The 19,752-nt window shown below is 53.8% G+C and overlaps 1 protein-coding gene across 1 annotated transcript in view; it reads right to left on the bottom strand.

Moving 5' to 3' along the window:
• Positions 1–1,282: 1,282 nt before the first annotated feature.
• The window catches only part of LOC119884097 (ninein-like protein), a gene marked incomplete at its 5' end in the record, with an annotated part of 32,303 nt that continues 13,833 nt past the window's right edge, over positions 1,283–19,752 (bottom strand). Inside the window, 18 exon segments of the mRNA XM_038694568.1 lie at positions 1,283–1,614; positions 1,617–1,695; positions 1,779–1,892; positions 1,980–2,129; positions 2,478–2,543; positions 2,545–2,625; positions 2,712–2,825; positions 2,973–3,083; positions 12,691–12,770; positions 12,773–12,857; positions 12,930–12,999; positions 13,091–13,195; positions 14,084–15,580; positions 15,842–15,979; positions 16,134–16,276; positions 17,006–17,086; positions 17,160–17,284; positions 17,694–17,762. Of these exon segments, the coding sequence (XP_038550496.1) occupies positions 1,298–1,614; positions 1,617–1,695; positions 1,779–1,892; positions 1,980–2,129; positions 2,478–2,543; positions 2,545–2,625; positions 2,712–2,825; positions 2,973–3,083; positions 12,691–12,770; positions 12,773–12,857; positions 12,930–12,999; positions 13,091–13,195; positions 14,084–15,580; positions 15,842–15,979; positions 16,134–16,276; positions 17,006–17,086; positions 17,160–17,284; positions 17,694–17,762 (3,425 nt within the window).

Here is a 19,752-nt window from a genome sequence, read left to right as displayed (position 1 = left end):
TAAGACTGCGGCGCCACTCTGAGCTGTAACGCTCGACGTCGCTCTTTTAAAGGGACGTGGCAGTTTTTAAAATGAATTTCAGTTGCTGTCTCTATTCGTGCACTTCCACTCACTATTCTGAGCATCGTGCGTTCACACTGAAGTACGCAGCATGCAGCGCTGGGGAGGACCCGGACGGTCGTAACGGCTGAAACTGTCCTCTCGCCCTCAACCACCGCCATTTTAGCTACGTAGCGGAAGGGGCGGGCCAACAGGAAGCAGAGAGAGAGGCCGTTTCATCTCCATCCACTTCTGAGGAGTTTTGATGTTAAATATTGACAGTTTTACAAGAAGTGACGGCAGATTAAAATGTGCTTGAAGTTTTTGGAGTTGAGGTGGCGGCGGCGGAGCTGGCGAGGCCGTCACAGAGCGGCTGCAGCAGCGTCAGGAAGCTCAGCCGTGTCAGTTTAAATGAAGAGATTGAGGAGTCTGTGTCGTTATTTTTTAAAGTTATTATTATAGCTGGTGTTTTGGAGCTCTGCAGGTCTCAGACGAGTACGCAGAGTACTGCATGTTGGAGTACTGCATGTTGGAGTACTGCAGTTGGAGTACTGCATGTTGGAGTACTGCATGTTGGAGTACTCGAGGAGTACCTGAGCGAGACACGGCACAGATCACGTTTATTTACAGGCGTACCGCTGGTCACAGTCTGAAACCTGCTACAAGCGTCTAAAAACCCCAGCGCCTTCACTGAACTACGATCAGATGGAAACACAGCAGGGCCCAGCCCTGGGGACCGCCCAGCCCTGGGGCCCAGCCCTGGGGCCCAGCCCAGCCCTGGGGCCCAGCTGGTTCAGATGAGTGGTTAGTATAATATTACAACATGATATTAAAGGTCTACTCTTAGCTCGGTACACTGGTTCGTCTCTGTATGAAAAAACGAGTTTTAACAAAAGGCGGCGATTTAGCCAAACAGCCAGCTAACGTTAGCCAAACGCTGCCGGCTTCTGCGGGTTGTGCTGATCCTGCAGCCCGCTGAGAAGAACGCTCCTTCGTGCTGAGCGGAGGAGGGCACGTCTCTGCAGGCCTCCTCCTCAGTTATCGCCACATCTTTCAGCTGAATCTCAGAACGCTCCTTCTACTGTGATCGAAGATTATTTAACGACTAAACGTTCATTTACTTTGAGTCACTTATTATGAACCCGCGCAGCATGTGTTACAGCAGGATCTGGTGCTGCGAGCAAAACTCGCCGTAACACCGGCGCATCTCGCTCTCGTCTTTGAGTCAGCCGACGACGGGGGGGACACTGCGGTACTCCTAGAAGTACTGTAGTACTCTGTGGGACCCTGCGGTGCTCCTAGAAGTACTGTATACTCTGTGGACCCGCGGTGCTCCTAGAAGTACTGTAGTACTCTGTGGGACCTGTAGTACTCTGTGGGACCCTGCGGTACTCCTAGAAGTACTGTGATACTCGTGGGTAGTGGAGTACCCCTCTGACCGTGGGTACCTGCTTGACGTGGATCTGGGTGCTGCCCTGCGGGCCTGCAGCCTCAGCGCCTCCTCCAGCTGCCGACTCCTGCTCTGCTCCTCCTGCAGCCGAACCTGCAGCAGCTGCACCTGGTCCCTGAGGCCGGCCCCGCTCGCTCCTGCGCCTCCTGCAGCCGCCTCACGTGCTGAGCCTGGACCAGGCCGAGCGCCGTGTCGGCCCGTGCCACCTGAGACAGGAAGTTCAGAGTGTGAGACCGGTTTCGGGGTTCAGTCCTGGTGGGCTGAGGATTCTGGGACATGTAGTGCTCACCTGGTCCTGAGCCTGCGTCCGGGCCGTCTCCAGCTCGCTCAGTTTGGTCTTCAGGTTCTGCTGCTCCTGGGTCAGCTTCTGGACCTCCTGACCCTGGACCTGTAGCTCCGACAGCTGAAAACACAAGCAGTCGACTTCAGAACTCAGACCCCAGCCCAGGTGAGTCCTCAGAAACCTGGGACCAGCATGTAGACTCAGTACCTTGTGTTGGAGCTCCTGGTTCTGGACTCTCAGTTTTTGGGTCTCCTCCTGCAGAGTGATGGAGGCCTGCTCATCCTGCTCCTCCAGAACCTGACGGAGCTCCTCCTTCTCCCTCATCAGCTTCCTGACGCTGGTCTCCAGCTCCTCCACCTGGACCACAACACCAGACCGGCTAGTGAGACCTGGACTACTAATGAACCGGACTTCTCTTTAGTCCAAGTCTCATTAGTATCTTGGATCTCATTAGTCCAGGTCTCACTAGTAGTCCGGCTCTCGTAAGTAGACTAATGAGTCCCGGATTAAAGTGAACCCGGACTAAAGAGACTACAGGGAACCATGAGGTGGACTTCAGCGCCTCCGTTGGACCGGGTCGGCTCGAGGTCGACCTTGGCCCCGCCTCCCAGGTGGACATGGCGTCTGAGTTTTATTTTGGTAGTTAGAACTCTTCCTTCCTCTACACAGGAAGCGTCCCTTCATAATAAAAGCCCTGAGACTGACCTTGCGCTGAGCGTCCTGCAGCTTCCTCTGCAGCTCGCTCACTTCCTGGACGTGGCCCAGTTTCTCTCCTGGCCGACGGCGCTGGCTGAGAGCGAAGCAGGCCGGCCTCCGACTCCAGGGAGAGCGCCGCCTGCTGCAGCTTCTCCACCTGAGGGAGACAGAGGTCACAGGGTGAGGACGCCGCTCCTTACTGGCCGGTTCCATCGCTGTGGTTACAGAGCGGCGAGCTGTGACCTTCTTGTTTCTGTCGTCTGCGTCTCGCAGCAGCTTGGCCTTGTCGTCCTCCAACCACCGCAGCTTCAGAGTCACGCTGCTGAGCTCCGCCTCCAGCGCCGACAGGCCGCCAAGCTGAGGCGAGAAAGCAGACATGTTACTGAAGGTCACGTGTTCTGCCCCCTCCAGGAAGTGGACCTGCACACACAGACCAGGACCTGGAGTCCCTGGTCCACCTGGAGGATCAGGGAAAGTAAAGCAGTGACGGTGCGTTTGAGGAACCTTGTCTTTGTAGGAGCCGCTCGCTCTGCAGCAGCTGTCTCTCCTGCGTCCAGGCTGCTGCTGCTGCAGCGTCTCCCTCTGCTGCAGCGCCGCGTCCTGCAGCCGCCGCACCTGAAACACAACACCAGAACCTGATCCCGCAGGAACCTGAAACACACCACACCGGAACCTGATCCCGCAGGAACCTGAACGCACCACACCGGAACCTGTTCCTGCAGGAACCTGAACCCGCAGGAACTGAAACGCACAACTCCAGAATCTGAGCCCGCAGGAACCTGAAACGCACACACCGAACCTGATCCCGCAGGAACCTGAAACACACCACACCGGAACCTGTTCCTGCAGGAACCTGATCCCGCAGGAACCTGAAACACACCACACCGGAACCTGATCCCGCAGGAACCTGAAACGCACAACACCAGAACCTGAAACGCAGGAACCTGAAACGCACAACACCAGAACCTGATCCCGCAGGAACCTGAAACACACCACACCGGAACCTGTTCCTGCAGGAACCTGAAACGCACAACACCTGAACCTGGAACGCACAACACCTGAACCTGATCCCGCAGGAACCTGAAACGCCAACACCAGAACCTGAAACGCAGGAACCTGAAACGCACAACACCAGAACCTGATCCCGCAGGAACCTGAAACACCACACCGGAACCTGTTCCTGCAGGAACCTGAAACGCACAACACCTGAACCTGGAACGCACAACACCTGAACCTGATCCCGCAGGAACCTGAAACGCACAACACCTGAACCTGATCCCGCAGGAACCTGAAACGCAAAACACCAGAACCTGATCCCGCAGGAACCTGAAACGCACAACACCACAACCTGATCCCGCAGGAACCTGAAACGCACCACCAGAACCTGTTCCTGCAGGAACCTGATCCCGCAGGAACCTGAAACACCACACCGGAACCTGTTCCTGCAGGAACCTGATCCCGCAGGAACCTGAAACACAACACCAGAACCTGATCCCGCAGGAACCTGACACGCACAACACCAGAACCTGATCCCGCAGGAACCTGCACGCACAAAACCTGAACCTGATCCCGCAGGAAACCTGACACGCACAACACCTGAACCTGATCCCGCTGGAACCTGAAACACAAGACCAGAACCTGATCCGCAGGAACCTGAAACGCACAACACCAAACCTGATCCCGCAGGAACCTGAAACGCACAACACCTGAACCTGATCCCGCAGGAACCTGAAACGCACAACACCAGAACCTGAAACGCACAACACCAAACCTGATCCCGCAGGAACCTGAAACGCACAACACCTGAACCTGATCCCGCAGGAACCTGAAACGCACAACACCAGAACCTGAAACGCACAACACCAGAACCTGATCCCGCAGGAACCTGAAACGCACAACACCTGAACCTGATCCCGCAGGAACCTGAAACGCACAACACCTGAACCTGATCCCGCAGGAACCTGAAACGCACAACACCTGAAACGCACAACACCTGAACCTGATCCCGCAGGAACCTGAAACGCACAACACCTGAACCTGGAACGCACAACACCAGAACCCAATCCCGCAGGAACCTGAAACGCACAACACCAGAACCCCATCCCGCAGGAACCTGAAACGCACAACACCAGAACCTGATCCCGCAGGAACCTGAAACGCACCACACCTGAACCTGAAACGCACAACACCAGAACCTGAAACGCACAACACCAGAACCCGATCCCGCAGGAACCTGAAACGCACAACAACAAAACCTGATCCCGCAGGAACCTGAAACGCACAACACCTGAACCTGATCCGCAGGAACCTGAAACGCACACACCAAACCTGATCCCGCAGAACCTGAAACGCACAACAACAAACCTGATCCCGCAGGAACCTGAAACGCACAACACCTGAACCTGGAACGCACAACACCAGAACACGATCCCGCAGGAACCTGAAACGCACAACACCAGAACCCGATCCCGCAGGAACCTGAAACCGCAAAACCAGAACCTGATCCCGCAGGAACCTGAAACGCACCACACCTGACCTGAAACGCACAACACCAGAACCTGAAACGCACAACACCAGAACCTGATCCCACAGGAACCTGAAACGCACAACACAAAACCTGATCCCGCAAGAACCTGAAACGCACAACACCAGAACCTGATCCCGCAGGAACCTGAAACGCACCACACCTGAACCTGAACGCACAACACCAGAACCTGAAACGCACAACACCAGAACCCGATCCCGCAGGAACCTGAAACGCACAACAACAAAACCTGATCCCGCAGGAACCTGAAACGCACAACACCTGAACCTGATCCCGCAGGAACCTGAAACGCACAACACCAGAACCTGATCCCGCAAGAACCTGAAACGCACAACAACAAAACCTGATCCCGCAGGAACCTGAAACGCACAACACCTGAACCTGGAACGCACAACACCAGAACACGATCCCGCAGGAACCTGAAACGCACAACACCAGAACCCGATCCCGCAGGAACCTGAAACGCACAACACCAGAACCTGATCCCGCAGGAACCTGAAACACACCACACCGGAACCTGATCCCGCAGGAACCTGAAACGCACCACACCGGAACCTGTTCCTGCAGGAACCTGAACCCGCAGGAACCTGAAACGCACAACTCCAGAATCTGAGCCCGCAGGAACCTGAAACGCACAACACCAGAACCTGATCCCGCAGGAACCTGAAACACACCACACCGGAACCTGTTCCTGCAGGAACCTGATCCCGCAGGAACCTGAAACACACCACACCGGAACCTGATCCCGCAGGAACCTGAAACGCACAACACCAGAACCTGAAACGCAGGAACCTGAAACGCACAACCAGAACCTGATCCCGCAGGAACCTGAAACACACCACACCGGAACCTGTTCCTGCAGGAACCTGAAACGCACAACACCTGAACCTGGAACGCACAACACTGAACCTGATCCGCAGGAACCTGAAACGCACAACACCAGAACCTGAAACGCAGGAACCTGAAACGCACAACACCAGAACCTGATCCCGCAGGAACCTGAAACACACCACACCGGAACCTGTTCCTGCAGGAACCTGAAACGCACAACACCTGAACCTGGAACGCACAACACCTGAACCTGATCCCGCAGGAACCTGAAACGCACAACACCTGAACCTGATCCCGCAGGAACCTGAAACGCAAAACACCAGAACCTGATCCCGCAGGAACCTGAAACGCACAACACCACAACCTGATCCCGCAGGAACCTGAAACGCACCACACCAGAACCTGTTCCTGCAGGAACCTGATCCCGCAGGAACCTGAAACAAACCCACACCGGAACCTGTTCCTGCAGGAACCTGATCCCGCAGGAACCTGAAACACACAACACCAACCTGATCCCGCAGGAACCTGACACGCACAACACCAGAACCTGATCCCGCAGGAACCTGACACGCACAAAACCTGAACCTGATCCCGCAGGAACCTGACACGCACAACACCTGAACCTGATCCCGCTGGAACCTGAAACACAAGACCAGAACCTGATCCCGCAGGAACCTGAAACGCACAACACCAGAACCTGATCCCGCAGGAACCTGAAACGCACAACACCTGAACCTGATCCCGCAGGAACCTGAAACGCACAACACCAGAACCTGAAACGCACAACACCAGAACCTGATCCCGCAGGAACCTGAAACGCACAACACCTGAACCTGATCCCGCAGGAACCTGAAACGCACAACACCAGAACCTGAAACGCACAACACCAGAACCTGATCCCGCAGGAACCTGAAACGCACAACACCTGAACCTGATCCCGCAGGAACCTGAAACGCACAACACCTGAACCTGATCCCGCAGGAACCTGAAACGCACAACACCTGAAACGCACAACACCTGAACCTGATCCCGCAGGAACCTGAAACGCACAACACCTGAACCTGGAACGCACAACACCAGAACCCAATCCCGCAGGAACCTGAAACGCACAACCCAGAACCCCATCCCGCAGGAACCTGAAACGCACAACACCAGAACCTGATCCCGCAGGAACCTGAAACGCACCACACCTGAACCTGAAACGCACAACACCAGAACCTGAAACGCACAACACCAGAACCCGATCCCGCAGGAACCTGAAACGCACAACAACAAAACCTGATCCCGCAGGAACCTGAAACGCACAACACCTGAACCTGATCCCGCAGGAACCTGAAACGCACAACACCAGAACCTGATCCCGCAAGAACCTGAAACGCAACAACAAAACCTGATCCCGCAGGAACCTGAAACGCACAACACCTGAACCTGGAACGCACAACACCAGAACACGATCCCGCAGGAACCTGAAACGCACAACACCAGAACCCGATCCCGCAGGAACCTGAAACGCACAACACCAGAACCTGATCCCGCAGGAACCTGAAACGCACACACCTGAACCTGAAACGCACAACACCAGAACCTGAAACGCACAACACCAGAACCTGATCCCACAGGAACCTGAAACGCACAACAACAAAACCTGATCCCGCAAGAACCTGAAACGCACAACACCAGAACCTGATCCCGCAGGAACCTGAAACGCACCACACCTGAACCTGAAACGCACAACACCAGAACCTGAAACGCACACACCCAGAACCCGATCCCGCAGGAACCTGAAACGCACAACAACAAAACCTGATCCCGCAGGAACCTGAAACGCACAACACCTGAACCTGATCCCGCAGGAACCTGAAACGCACAACACCAGAACCTGATCCCGCAAGAACCTGAAACGCACAACAACAAAACCTGATCCCGCAGGAACCTGAAACGCACAACACCTGAACCTGGAACGCACAACACCAGAACACGATCCCGCAGGAACCTGAAACGCACAACACCAGAACCCGATCCCGCAGGAACCTGAAACGCACAACACCAGAACCTGATCCCGCAGGAACCTGAAACGCACCACACCTGAACCTGAAACGCACAACACCAGAACCTGAAACGCACAACACCAGAACCTGAAACGCACAACACCAGAACCTGATCCCACAGGAACCTGAAACGCACAACAACAAAACCTGATCCCGCAAGAACCTGAAACGCACAACAACAAAACCTGATCCCGCAAGAACCTGAAACGCACAACACCTGAACCTGATCCCGCAGGAACCTGAAACGCACAACACCAGAACCTGATCCCGCAAGAACCTGAAACGCACAACAACAAAACCTGATCCCGCAGGAACGTGAAACGCACAACACCTGAACCTGATCCCGCAGGAACCTGAAACGCACAACACCTGAACCTGAAACGCACAACACCTGAACCTGGAACGCACAACACCTGAACCTGATCCCGCAGGAACCTGAAACGCACAACACCAGAACCTGATCCCGCAGGAACCTGAAACGCACAACACCAGAACCTGATCCCGCAGGAACCTGAAACGCACAACACCTGAAACGCACAACACCTGAACCTGAAACGCACAACACCTGAACCTGATCCCGCTGGAACCTGAAAAACAACACCCGAACCTGATCCCGCAGGAACCTGAAACGCACAACACCTGAACCTGAAACGCACAACACCTGAACCTGATCCCGCAGGAACCTGAAACGCACAACACCTGAACCTGGAACGCACAACACCTGAACCTGATCCCGCAGGAACCTGAAACGCACAACACCTGAAATGCACAACACCAGAACCTGATCCCGCAGGAACCTGAAATGCACAACACCAGAACCTGATCCCGCAGGAACCTGAAACACAAGACCAGAACCTGAACCCGCAGGAACCTGAAACACAACACCCGAACCTGATCCCGCAGGAACCTGAAACACAACACCTGAACCTGATCCGCACAACACCAGAACCTGATCCCACAGGAACCTGAAATGCACAACAGCAGAACCTGATCCCGCAGGAACCTGAAACACAACACCTGAACCTGATCCCGCGGGAACCTGAAACACAACAACTGAACCTGATTCCGCAGGAACCTGAAACACAACAACTGAACCTGATCCCGCAGGAACCTGAAACACAACAACTGAACCTGATCCCGCAGGAACCTGAAACGCACAACACCTGAACCTGATCCCGCAGGAACCTGAAACGCACAACACCTGAACCTGGAACGCACAACACCTGAACCTGATCCCGCAGGAACCTGAAACGCACAACACCTGAACCTGGAACGCACAACACCTGAACCTGATCCCGCAGGAACCTGAAACGCACAACACCAGAACCTGATCCCGCAGGAACCTGAAACGCACAACACCAGAACCTGATCCCGCAGGAACCTGAAACGCACAACACCCGAACCTGATCCCGCAGGAACCTGAAACGCACAACACCCGAACCTGATCCCGCAGGAACCTGAAACGCACAACACCAGAACCTGATCCCGCAGGAACCTGAAACGCACAACACCCGAACCTGATCCCGCGGGAACCTGAAACGCACAACACCCGAACCTGATCCCGCGGGAACCTGAAACGCACAACACCCGAACCTGATCCCGCGGGAACCTGAAACGCACAACACCCGAACCTGATCCCGCGGGAACCTGAAACGCACAAGACCAGAACCTGATCCCGCGGGAACCTGAAACGCACAACACCTGAACCTGATCCCGCAGGAACCTGAAACGCACAACACCCGAACCTCATCCCGCAGGAACCTGAAACGCACAACACCTGAACCTGATCCCGCGGGAACCTGAAACGCACAACACACCGAACCTGATCCCGCGGGAACCTGAAACGCACAACACCCGAACCTGATCCCGCGGGAACCTGAAACGCACAACACCCGAACCTGATCCCGCGGGAACCTGAAACGCACAAGACCAGAACCTGATCCCGCAGGAACCTGAAACGCACAACACCTGAACCTGATCCCGCAGGAACCTGAAACGCACAACACCAGAACCTGATCCCGCGGAACCTGAAACGCACACACCTGAACCTGATCCCGCGGGAACCTGAAACGCACAACACCCGAACCTGATCCCGCGGGAACCTGAAACGCACAACCCGAACCTGAACCCGCGGGAACCTGAAACGCACAACACCAGAACCTGATCCCGCAGGAACCTGAAACGCACAACACCAGAACCTGATCCCGCAGGAACCTGAACGCACACACCAGAACCTGATCCCGCAGGAACCTGAAACGCACAACACCAGAACCTGATCCCGCAGGAACCTGAAACGCACAACAACAAAACCTGATCCCGCAGGAACCTGAAACGCACACAACAAAACCTGATCCCGCAGGAACCTGAAACGCACAACACCTGAACCTGATCCCGCAGGAACCTGAAACGCAACACCTGAACCTGATCCCGCAGGAACCTGAAACGCACAACACCGAACCTGATCCCGCGGGAACCTGAACGCACAACACCCGAACCTGAACCCGCAGGAACCTGAAACGCACAACACCAGAACCTGATCCCGCAGGAACCTGAAACGCACAACACCAGAACCTGATCCGCAGGAACCTGAAACGCACAACACCAGAACCTGATCCCGCAGGAACCTGAAACGCACAACACCAGAACCTGATCCCGCAGGAACCTGAAACGCACAACAACAAACCTGATCCCGCAGGAACCTGAAACGCACAACAACAAAACCTGATCCCGCAGGAACCTGAAACGCACAACACCTGAACCTGATCCCGCAGGAACCTGAAACGCACAACACCTGAACCTGATCCCGCAGGAACCTGAAACGCACAACACCCGAACCTGATCCCGCTGGAACCTGAAACGCACAACACCCGAACCTCATCCCGCAGGAACCTGAAACGCACAACACCCGAACCTCATCCCGCAGGAACCTGAAACGCACAACACCTGAACCTGATCCCGCAGGAACCTGAAATGCACAACACCAGAACCTGATCCGCAGGAACCTGATCCCGCAGGAACCTGAAAAACAACACCCGAACTGATCCCGCGGGAACCTGAAACACAACACCCGAACCTGAACCCGCGGGAACCTGAAAACACAACACCTGAACCTGATCCGCACAACACCAGAACCTGATCCTACAGAAACCTGAAATGCACAACAGCAGAACCTGATCCTACAGAAACCTGAAATGCACAACAGCAGAACCTGATCCTACAGAAACCTGAAATGCACAACAGCAGAACCTGATCCTACAGAAACCTGAAATGCACACAGCAGAACCTGATCCTACAGAAACCTGAAATGCACAACAGCAGAACCTGATCCTACAGAAACCTGAAATGCACAACAGCAGAACCTGATCCTACAGAAACCTGAAATGCACAACAGCAGAACCTGATCCCGCAGGAACCTGAAACACAACACCTAAACCTGATCCCGCGGGAACCTGAAACACAACAACTGAACCTGATCCCGCAGGAACCTGAAACACAACAACTGAACCTGATCCCGCAGGAACCTGAAACACAACACCTGAACCTGATCCTGCAGGAACCTGAAACGCACAACACCTGAACCTGGAACGCACAACACCTGAACCTGAACCCGCTGGAACCTGAAACGCACAACACCTGAACCTGGAACGCACAACACCAGAACCTGATCCCGCAGGAACCTGAAACGCACAACACCAGAACCTGATCCCGCAGGAACCTGAAACGCACAACACCTGAACCTGATCCCACAGGAACCTGAAACGCACAACACCTGAACCTGATCCGCAGGAACCTGAAATGCACAACACCAGAACCTGATCCCGCAGGAACCTGAAAAACAACACCCGAACCTGATCCCGCGGGAACCTGAAACACAAGACCAGAACCTGAACCCGCAGGAACCTGAAACACAACACCTGAACCTGATCCGCACAACACCAGAACCTGATCCCACAGGAACCTGAAATGCACAACACTAGAACCTGATCCCGCAGGAACATGAAACAACACCTGAACCTGATCCCGCGGGAACCTGAAACACAACACCTGAACCTGATCTCGTGGGAACCTGAAACACAACACCTGAACCTGATCCCGCAGGAACCTGAAACGCACAACACCTGAACCTGATCCCGCTGGAACCTGAAACACAAGACCAGAACCTGAACCCGCAGGAACCTGAAACAACACCTGAACCTGATCCCGCAGGAACCTGAAACGCACAACACCAGAACCTGATCCCGCAGGAACCTGAAACGCACAACACCAGAACCTGATCCCGCAGGAACCTGAAACGCACAACACCTGAACCTGATCCGCAGGAACCTGAAATGCACAACACCTGAACCTGATCCCGCAGGAACCTGAAATGCACAACAGCAGAACATGATCCTGCAGGAACCTGAAACACAACACCTGAACCTGATCCCGCGGGAACCTGAAACAACACCCGAACCTGATCTCGTGGGAACCTGAAACACAACACCTGAACTGATCCCGCGGGAACCTGAAACGCACAACACCTGAACCTGATCCCGCAGGAACCTGAAACGCACAACACCTGAACCTGATCCCGCTGGAACCTGAAACACAAGACCAGAACCTGAACCCGCAGGAACCTGAAACAACACCAGAACCTGATCCCGCGGGAACCTGAAACAAAACACCCGAACCTGATCTTGTGGGAAGCTGAAACACAACACCAGAACCTGATCCTGCTGGAACCTGAAACAACACCTGAGAGCAGATGCTCGTGGAAACATCAGCATTATTTAAACACATGAAGAAGAGTTTGGCTCACCGATGCTCCCGCCTCCTCCTGCTCCTTGGAGACCATCGCCAGGCGCTCCTGCAGCATCCGGACCGCCTCCTGGTCTCCCGGAGACGGGCGCTCAGCTCTGCGTTGTCGTTGCTGAGCTGCAGGTTTCTGCTGCTCAGGTCCAGAACCTCCTCCCGGTACCTGGAGTTCTGCGGGAGAAACAGAGTTTTACCTTTCTGCCCCCCCTCAGAGGTCAGAGGTCAGAGTCTGGAGGTCCTCACCTCCCTGTGCAGCCGCTCCTCCTCCTCCCTGCTCCTCTCGTGGTCCCTCTCCATCTCCTCCAGGCTCCTCCTTACGGACCATACAGAGCGTCAGTCAGTCTGATCTTTAGTAAAACCCTGATCTGCAGCGACCCCCCCGACACCTCAGAGCCTTTACTCACCTCTTCTTGGCCACGTCGTCCTCCAGGTTCTGGACTTCCTGCTGCAGCAGGCTCACCCGCTCCAGCAGAGCCCCGTTCTCTGACCGGACCTCCTCCAGCTGAGTCCTGCAGCAGCAAACCAGAACAACTCAGAGACCGAACAGCTCAGGAGCCCTAACCTCGTCACACATCTCATGACGCCGCTGCGCTGATTTCGGACGCATTCAGTGATTCATTTAGGTTCCTACAGATCCGGTCTCTGAAGGCCTCAGTCTGCTTCAAACAAGGTGATTCAGATATCCGGTCTGAAACTGTCAACTCGGCTCACGTGAAACCTAAACCAAGGGGATACCAAAAACCCGGTACCAGATGTGACAGTGAAGGAGGAGACAAAAACAAATGTTCAGTAAATGTTTGATTTGAACCAAATCAGAGCTAAATGTTTCTAAGATATTTATGTTGCTGGAAACAGATCCTGAAGGTTCTGCCTCAGATTAGTTTACGGATCCTCTGAAGAGGTAAGAAAAACCCTTACACCACATTAACTTTCCCTCAGGAGCAGAAACCAGGATCTGACTTTGATCCTGATCACACGTTCGGCCCTAGCTCCCGGCCCCAGAGTGGAGCCGGTGGAGAGGGGGCTTCAGATCTATGATCCAGGATCTCGTGGATCACCTGACGGCTCGGCTTCACTCAACTGCAGCTACGTTCATGTTTCATCTGAAGCAAACTGAGGCCTTAAATCTGGACTCTGACCTCCATCGGGTCCCAGAGCCGCTGTGCTGCCGTGAACCTGTTTAAATCACGCTGAGAGGAAACGGCGGCGGCGGGCAGGTGAGGCTCTGCTTCATGCTTTGTGATTGGTTAGAGATGAAGGTTAGAGAGGCCGGCGTGCAGAGCGTCTACCTGAGGAAGGCTCACATGATCGATTAGTCATTCAGGTTCTGTTTAAAGCAGGTTAGTCATCATGCGGACCAGGTTTCGGGTCTCCGAGCCGTCTCATGCTCCACAAACCTGTGTGGGCTGGCCGGGTCCATCTCCTCCTCCAGGGCCAGGACCAGCTTCTCCAGCTCCATCAGCTGCTGCATCATCTTCCTCTTCTCCTGGTGGAAGTCCTCCTCAGCCGTCCTCAGCTGGTTCTGGGAGTCCTGCAGGACCTGCTGCAGCTGGAGGACCTGCTCTCTGGCCCGGTCCAGCTGCTCAGCGTCGCTGCGATGCTTTTCAGACGAGGCCTTGGCTTCCGCCACCTCGGCCCGCAGCCGATCCACTTCGCTGGTTTTGGAGTTTAGCTGCCTCCTGAGATCCAGGACCAGGTCTGCGGTCCCGTTGAGCTGGGAGCTGAGCTCTCTGAGGTGGTCTCTGAGCGTGGAGATCTCCTCCTCCATCTCTACAATCTGGGTGGAGAGCTGGTCGGCCAGCCGGGTGTAGCTCCCGTTCTCCTGGCTCAGACGACAGACCTCCTCCCTCTCCTCGTCCAGCCTGGACCGGAGCTGCGAGGTCCTGGTCTGCTCCTGCTTCAGAGCCTCCTGCAGACTCTCCTCGGCGCCCCTCCTCCTGTCCAACTCCTCGGAGACGCCGTCCAGCTCCAGCTGCAGGTTGTCCACAGCCATGGCCTGGTCCTTCAGGTCCTGGATCAGCCTGTGGCGGTCCGTCTTCAGCGAGTCCAGCTCAGCAGTCTGTCTGCAGAGACCCTCAGCCTTGATCCGGGTGGCCTCCCGCAGACCCTCCAGCTCCTGCTCCCTGGCTCTGAGCTGCACCTCCTGCTGGAGGAAGGCGCTGGAGAGGCGGCCGCAGCTGTCCGCCGCCTCGTCCCGGTCCTGCAGAAGCCCGTCGGACGCAGCCTGAAGGTTTCCCACCTCCTCCTTCAGCCGGGCCACCTGGACCAGGAGCTGCTCCTCCTGGGTCTTCAGCAGCTGCAGCTCCTCCTCAGCAGAGCTCTTCTCCTCCACCAGGCGTTTATTTAAAACCTCCTGAGACTCCAGGAAGGCGACGCTCTCCTCCAGCTGAGCGCAGCGCCCGCGAGACGCCGCGAGGTCGTCCTCCAGCTGAGCGCAGCGCCCGCGAGACGCCGCGAGGTCGAGGTCGTCCTCCAGCTGAGCGCAGCGCCCGCGAGACGCCGCGAGGTCGTCCTCCAGCTGAGCGCTGCGGCCGCGAGACGCCGCGAGGTCGTCCTCCAGCTGAGCGCAGCGCCCGCGAGACGCCGCGAGGTCGTCCTCCAGCTGAGCGCAGCGCTCCCTCAGCTCCTTTAAGCCGGCCTCTGATTGGCTGACCCGCAGATGCAGAGTGGACACCTCCTCCTCCGTCCTCGTCCTCTCTGAGGAGACCTGGCTGCAGATCCTGGCCTGCTCTTCACACCGCAGCTTCACTTGCTCCGCCTGGACCAGCCGGTCCTCCCAGAATGCTCTCTGCTCCTGCAGCCGCCGGCGCTCCCGGTGGAGCTGGTGCAGGATGCGGCGCTGGCCTTCGGCGTGCTGCAGCTCCATCTGAGAGCGCTGCTGCTCGGCCTCCTCCCTGCTCAGCGGCGTGAGAGAGACGGACTTCCTGTTACTCACGCAGAACATTCAAACAGCCAACAAGCGGTGGCGAGTAAACCTCCTCCTCGCCGCTCGCTGGAATCTAAACACGTTCTGTCACCTACACCTGACATAGGAAGACACTGAACCAGCAGGCTGAAGGATTATGGGAAATAACCTGTGCTGTAAACGTGCCCCTGAGCATGCTGGGTAACCTGCACAGTAACAGCAGAGTGCGAGCTGTGAGGTCACCACCCACCTGACCAGCAGCACTTCCTGGTCCAGCTTCAGCTTCAGCTCCGCCTCCAGCTGGTCCTTCTCGGCGCTCAGTCTCTGGACCAGGTTGCTGATCTCTCGGGCAAAGTTCTGCTCCAGCTCCGCGCGCTCCCGCTGCATTCTGGGAAAACACCGACACATCAAACCAGACGGCGGCTCGGCGGAGTGGACAAAATACCAGAAACACCGACTCCTACAGGAGACGACCTGACGGAGGCTCTGACCCGTCTGAGGGTCCTGAGCTTCCTCACCTCCTGCAGTGCGGTCTTGCTCACCTGCGCTCCTGCTCGTGGCTCCGCCCTCCTGCTCCTCCGGCTCCTCCCCCCTGTTGGCGCTGCAGTTTGTCCACAGTCTCCTTCAGCTGCTGCACCTGCTGCTCCGCCTGAGCCTTCTGCTCCTCCAGCTCGCTGATCTCCACCTGACGGACAGTCAAACAGGACAGGGTCAGAACCAGCAGCGTGTACTTCTACTACCTAGAGTAAAAGTACTCGTTCATGCTGTACGTGATGTATCGAGTCCTGACGAAACACCGCGACGTGTTTTTAAAGTCTGAGAGAGTAACTTCAGGTGCGAGGATGAGGCAGTACTTCCTCACAGATGTTGGTATTTGGGTTCTTGTACTCTCTTGTAATTCAGGTCGATTATTTAAATGAATGTCCCGTACTTATAAATCGTGATCTGAGAGACGTGACTGTGTCCACAGGGAAACACGGAGACCAGAGACCTGGAGATCAGGAGTCACAAGTGTTTAGTGAGGACGCCCGGGTGTTAGGAGCTGCGAGGAGTCTCGCTGCTGGACGGTGAGATAAACCGATTTCTGCCATCTCCCTCCTAAAGACAGAGAGGCTGATCAGCGCCTTCATAACTTCCTGCCTTCACTACTGTAACTCCGCCTCCTGACTTTAACTTGTAACTCTTAAATGCCTGAACGGACGGGCTCCGCTTTACCCAACAGCTTCTTCAGGTTCCCACTCCAGCTGGAGGGCTGAGATCTGCCGGTCGAGGGTTCTGCCCCCCCAACCTGTGGAACGACCTGCCACTATCTAACATCACTGTTAAAACTCGTCTCTTTTCTGTGGCCCTTGCTTTTTGTCCCCTGTGCAGCAGCTCCGGACTCTAAAGAACATTCATATTGATGTAGTGTTACCTTGAAGGCCTGGGAGATGTCTTTGCGCTCCACCTCCATGCTCTGCCTCATCAGGTCCAGGCTGCGCTCGTAGTAGTTCACCTGCAGGAGGAACACGGGGGGTTCAGTGTCTCTGTGACCGAGTCTGATCCGGGCTCCGGGCTCCGGCTCTTACCTGCGTCTCCAGCTGGATGCGCAGCTGCTGTAGCTCCTGGCTCTGCTTCTGCTTCAGCTGCTCCAGAGCCAGCTCCGTCTGAATGCTGACCGCGGGGCCCGGGGCCCCGTCCAGAGAGCTCAGAGCTGCAACAGGAGAGGGGACATTTTATGGACCCAGCAGCTGACGGATAACTGGTGAAAATGACGGACACTACAGAGCCCGGGCTCCCCGTCCCGGTTCCCCGGCACTCAAAGAACTCGTCTGTGGTGTTTTTATTATTTTAACCAAAGTGATTGATTCTTAAACTTCAGTCCTCTGATCAGACCCAGTCTGCGTGCTGATGGTGGAGACCCAGGCTGCAGTTCCTCTCCTGGCCACAACACGCACCGTGGTAAAGACCCCCCTGGTCCAACTGACCCCCTGGTCCAACTGAGCAATAAGGATTGTGTTTCACTCAGACCAGACCCGAGCAGAGACCTGGTTCCCTCCCCTGCCAGCTGGACCGGTGTTTGACACACAGAGCTGCGTTACTACAAGCGGTCTGTTCCTCACCCGTTTTATTTTCCGGCTGCAGTTTCTTCCTGACCAGAGGAGGCGAGCTGCGCTTCATGTCCGAGTCGTCTGAACACAACAGACAGTAAACAGACAGTAAACAGTAAACAGACAGTAAACAGAGAGTAAACAGACCGTAAACAGTAAACAGAGAGTAAACAGAGAGTAAACAGTAAACAGAGAGTAAACAGAGAGTAAACAGAGAGTAAACAGAGAGTAAACAGTAAACAGACAGTAAACAGTAAACAGAGAGTAAACAGAGAGTAAACAGAGAGTAAACAGACAGTAAACAGAGTAAACAGAGAGTAAACAGACAGTAAACAGAGTAAACAGAGAGTAAACACAGTAAACAGTAAACAGACAGTAAACAGAGAGTAAACAGAGAGTAAACAGAGAGTAAACAGACAGTAAACAGAGAGTAAACAGAGAGTAAACAGACAGTAAACAGAGAGTAAACAGAGAGTAAACAGTAAACAGAGAGTAAACAGAGAGTAAACAGTAAACAGAGAGTAAACAGTAAACAGAGAGTAAACAGAGAGTAAACAGTAAACAGAGAGTAAACAGAGAGTAAACAGACAGTAAACAGTAAACAGAGAGCAAACAGAGAGTAAACAGAGAGTAAACAGTAAACAGACAGTAAACAGACAGTAAACAGACAGTAAACAGACAGTAAACAGTAAACAGAGAGCAAACAGAGAGTAAACAGAGTAAACAGAGTAAACAGTAAACAGAGAGTAAACAGAGAGTAAACAGACAGTAAACAGTAACAGACAGTAAACAGACAGTAAACAGACAGTAAACAGACAGTAAACAGTAAACAGACAGTAAACAGAGAGTAAACAGAGAGTAAACAGACAGTAAACAGTAAACAGAGAGTAAACAGACAGTAAACAGACAGTAAACAGTAAACAGAGAGTAAACAGACAGTAAACAGTAAACAGAGAGTAAACAGAGAGTAAACAGTAAACAGAGAGTAAACAGTAAACAGAGAGTAAACAGTAAACAGAGAGTAAACAGTAAACAGAGCGTAAACAGAGAGTAAACAGACAGTAAACAGTAAACAGAGAGTAAACAGAGAGTAAACAGAGAGTAAACAGAGAGTAAACAGTAAACAGAGAGTAAACAGAGAGTAAACAGTAAACAGAGAGTAAACAGAGAGTAAACAGTAAACAGAGAGTAAACAGAGAGTAAACAGAGAGCAAACAGACAGTAAACAGTAAACAGAGAGTAAACAGAGAGTAAACAGTAAACAGAGAGAAAACAGAGAGTAAACAGTAAACAGAGAGTAAACAGAGAGTAAACAGAGAGTAAACAGTAAACAGAGCATAAACAGACAGTAAACAGTAAACAGAGCATAAACAGACAGTAAACAGTAAACAGAGAGTATACAGACAGTAATCAGTAAACAGAGAGCAAACAGACAGTAAACAGAGAGTAAACAGAGAGTAAACAGACAGTAAACAGTAAACAGAGAGTAAACAGACAGTAATCAGTAAACAGAGAGCAAACAGAGAGCAAACAGACAGTAATCAGTAAACAGAGAGCAAACAGACAGTAAACAGTAAACAGAGAGCAAACAGACAGTAAACAGTAAACAGAGAGCAAACAGAAAGTAAACAGACAGTAACAGACAGTAAACAGAGAGTAAACAGTAAACAGAGCGTAAACAGAGAGTAAACAGACAGTAAACAGTAAACAGAGCGTAAACAGAGCGTAAACAGAGAGTAAACAGACAGTAAACAGTAAACAGACAGCAAACAGACAGTAAACAGTAAACAGAGAGCAAACAGACAGTAAACAGACAGTAAACAGAGAGTAAACAGAGAGTAAACAGACAGTAAACAGAGAGTAAACAGACAGTAAACAGAGAGTAAACAGAGAGTAAACAGTAAACAGAGAGTAAACAGAGAGTAAACAGTAAACAGAGAGTAAACAGAGAGTAAACAGTAAACAGAGAGTAAACAGTAAACAGAGAGTAAACAGAGAGTAAACAGAGAGCAAACAGACAGTAAACAGTAAACAGAGAGTAAACAGAGAGTAAACAGACAGTAAACAGTAA

This window comes from Micropterus salmoides, unplaced genomic scaffold (genome assembly GCF_014851395.1).
Source record: "Micropterus salmoides isolate LMB-PRFRI ecotype aquatic unplaced genomic scaffold, ASM1485139v1 Ms_hic_scaffold_3174, whole genome shotgun sequence".
NCBI lineage: Eukaryota > Metazoa > Chordata > Actinopteri > Centrarchiformes > Centrarchidae > Micropterus > Micropterus salmoides.
Note: the sequence above shows the minus strand (reverse complement) of the source record. Positions and strands in the feature narration are given on the sequence as shown.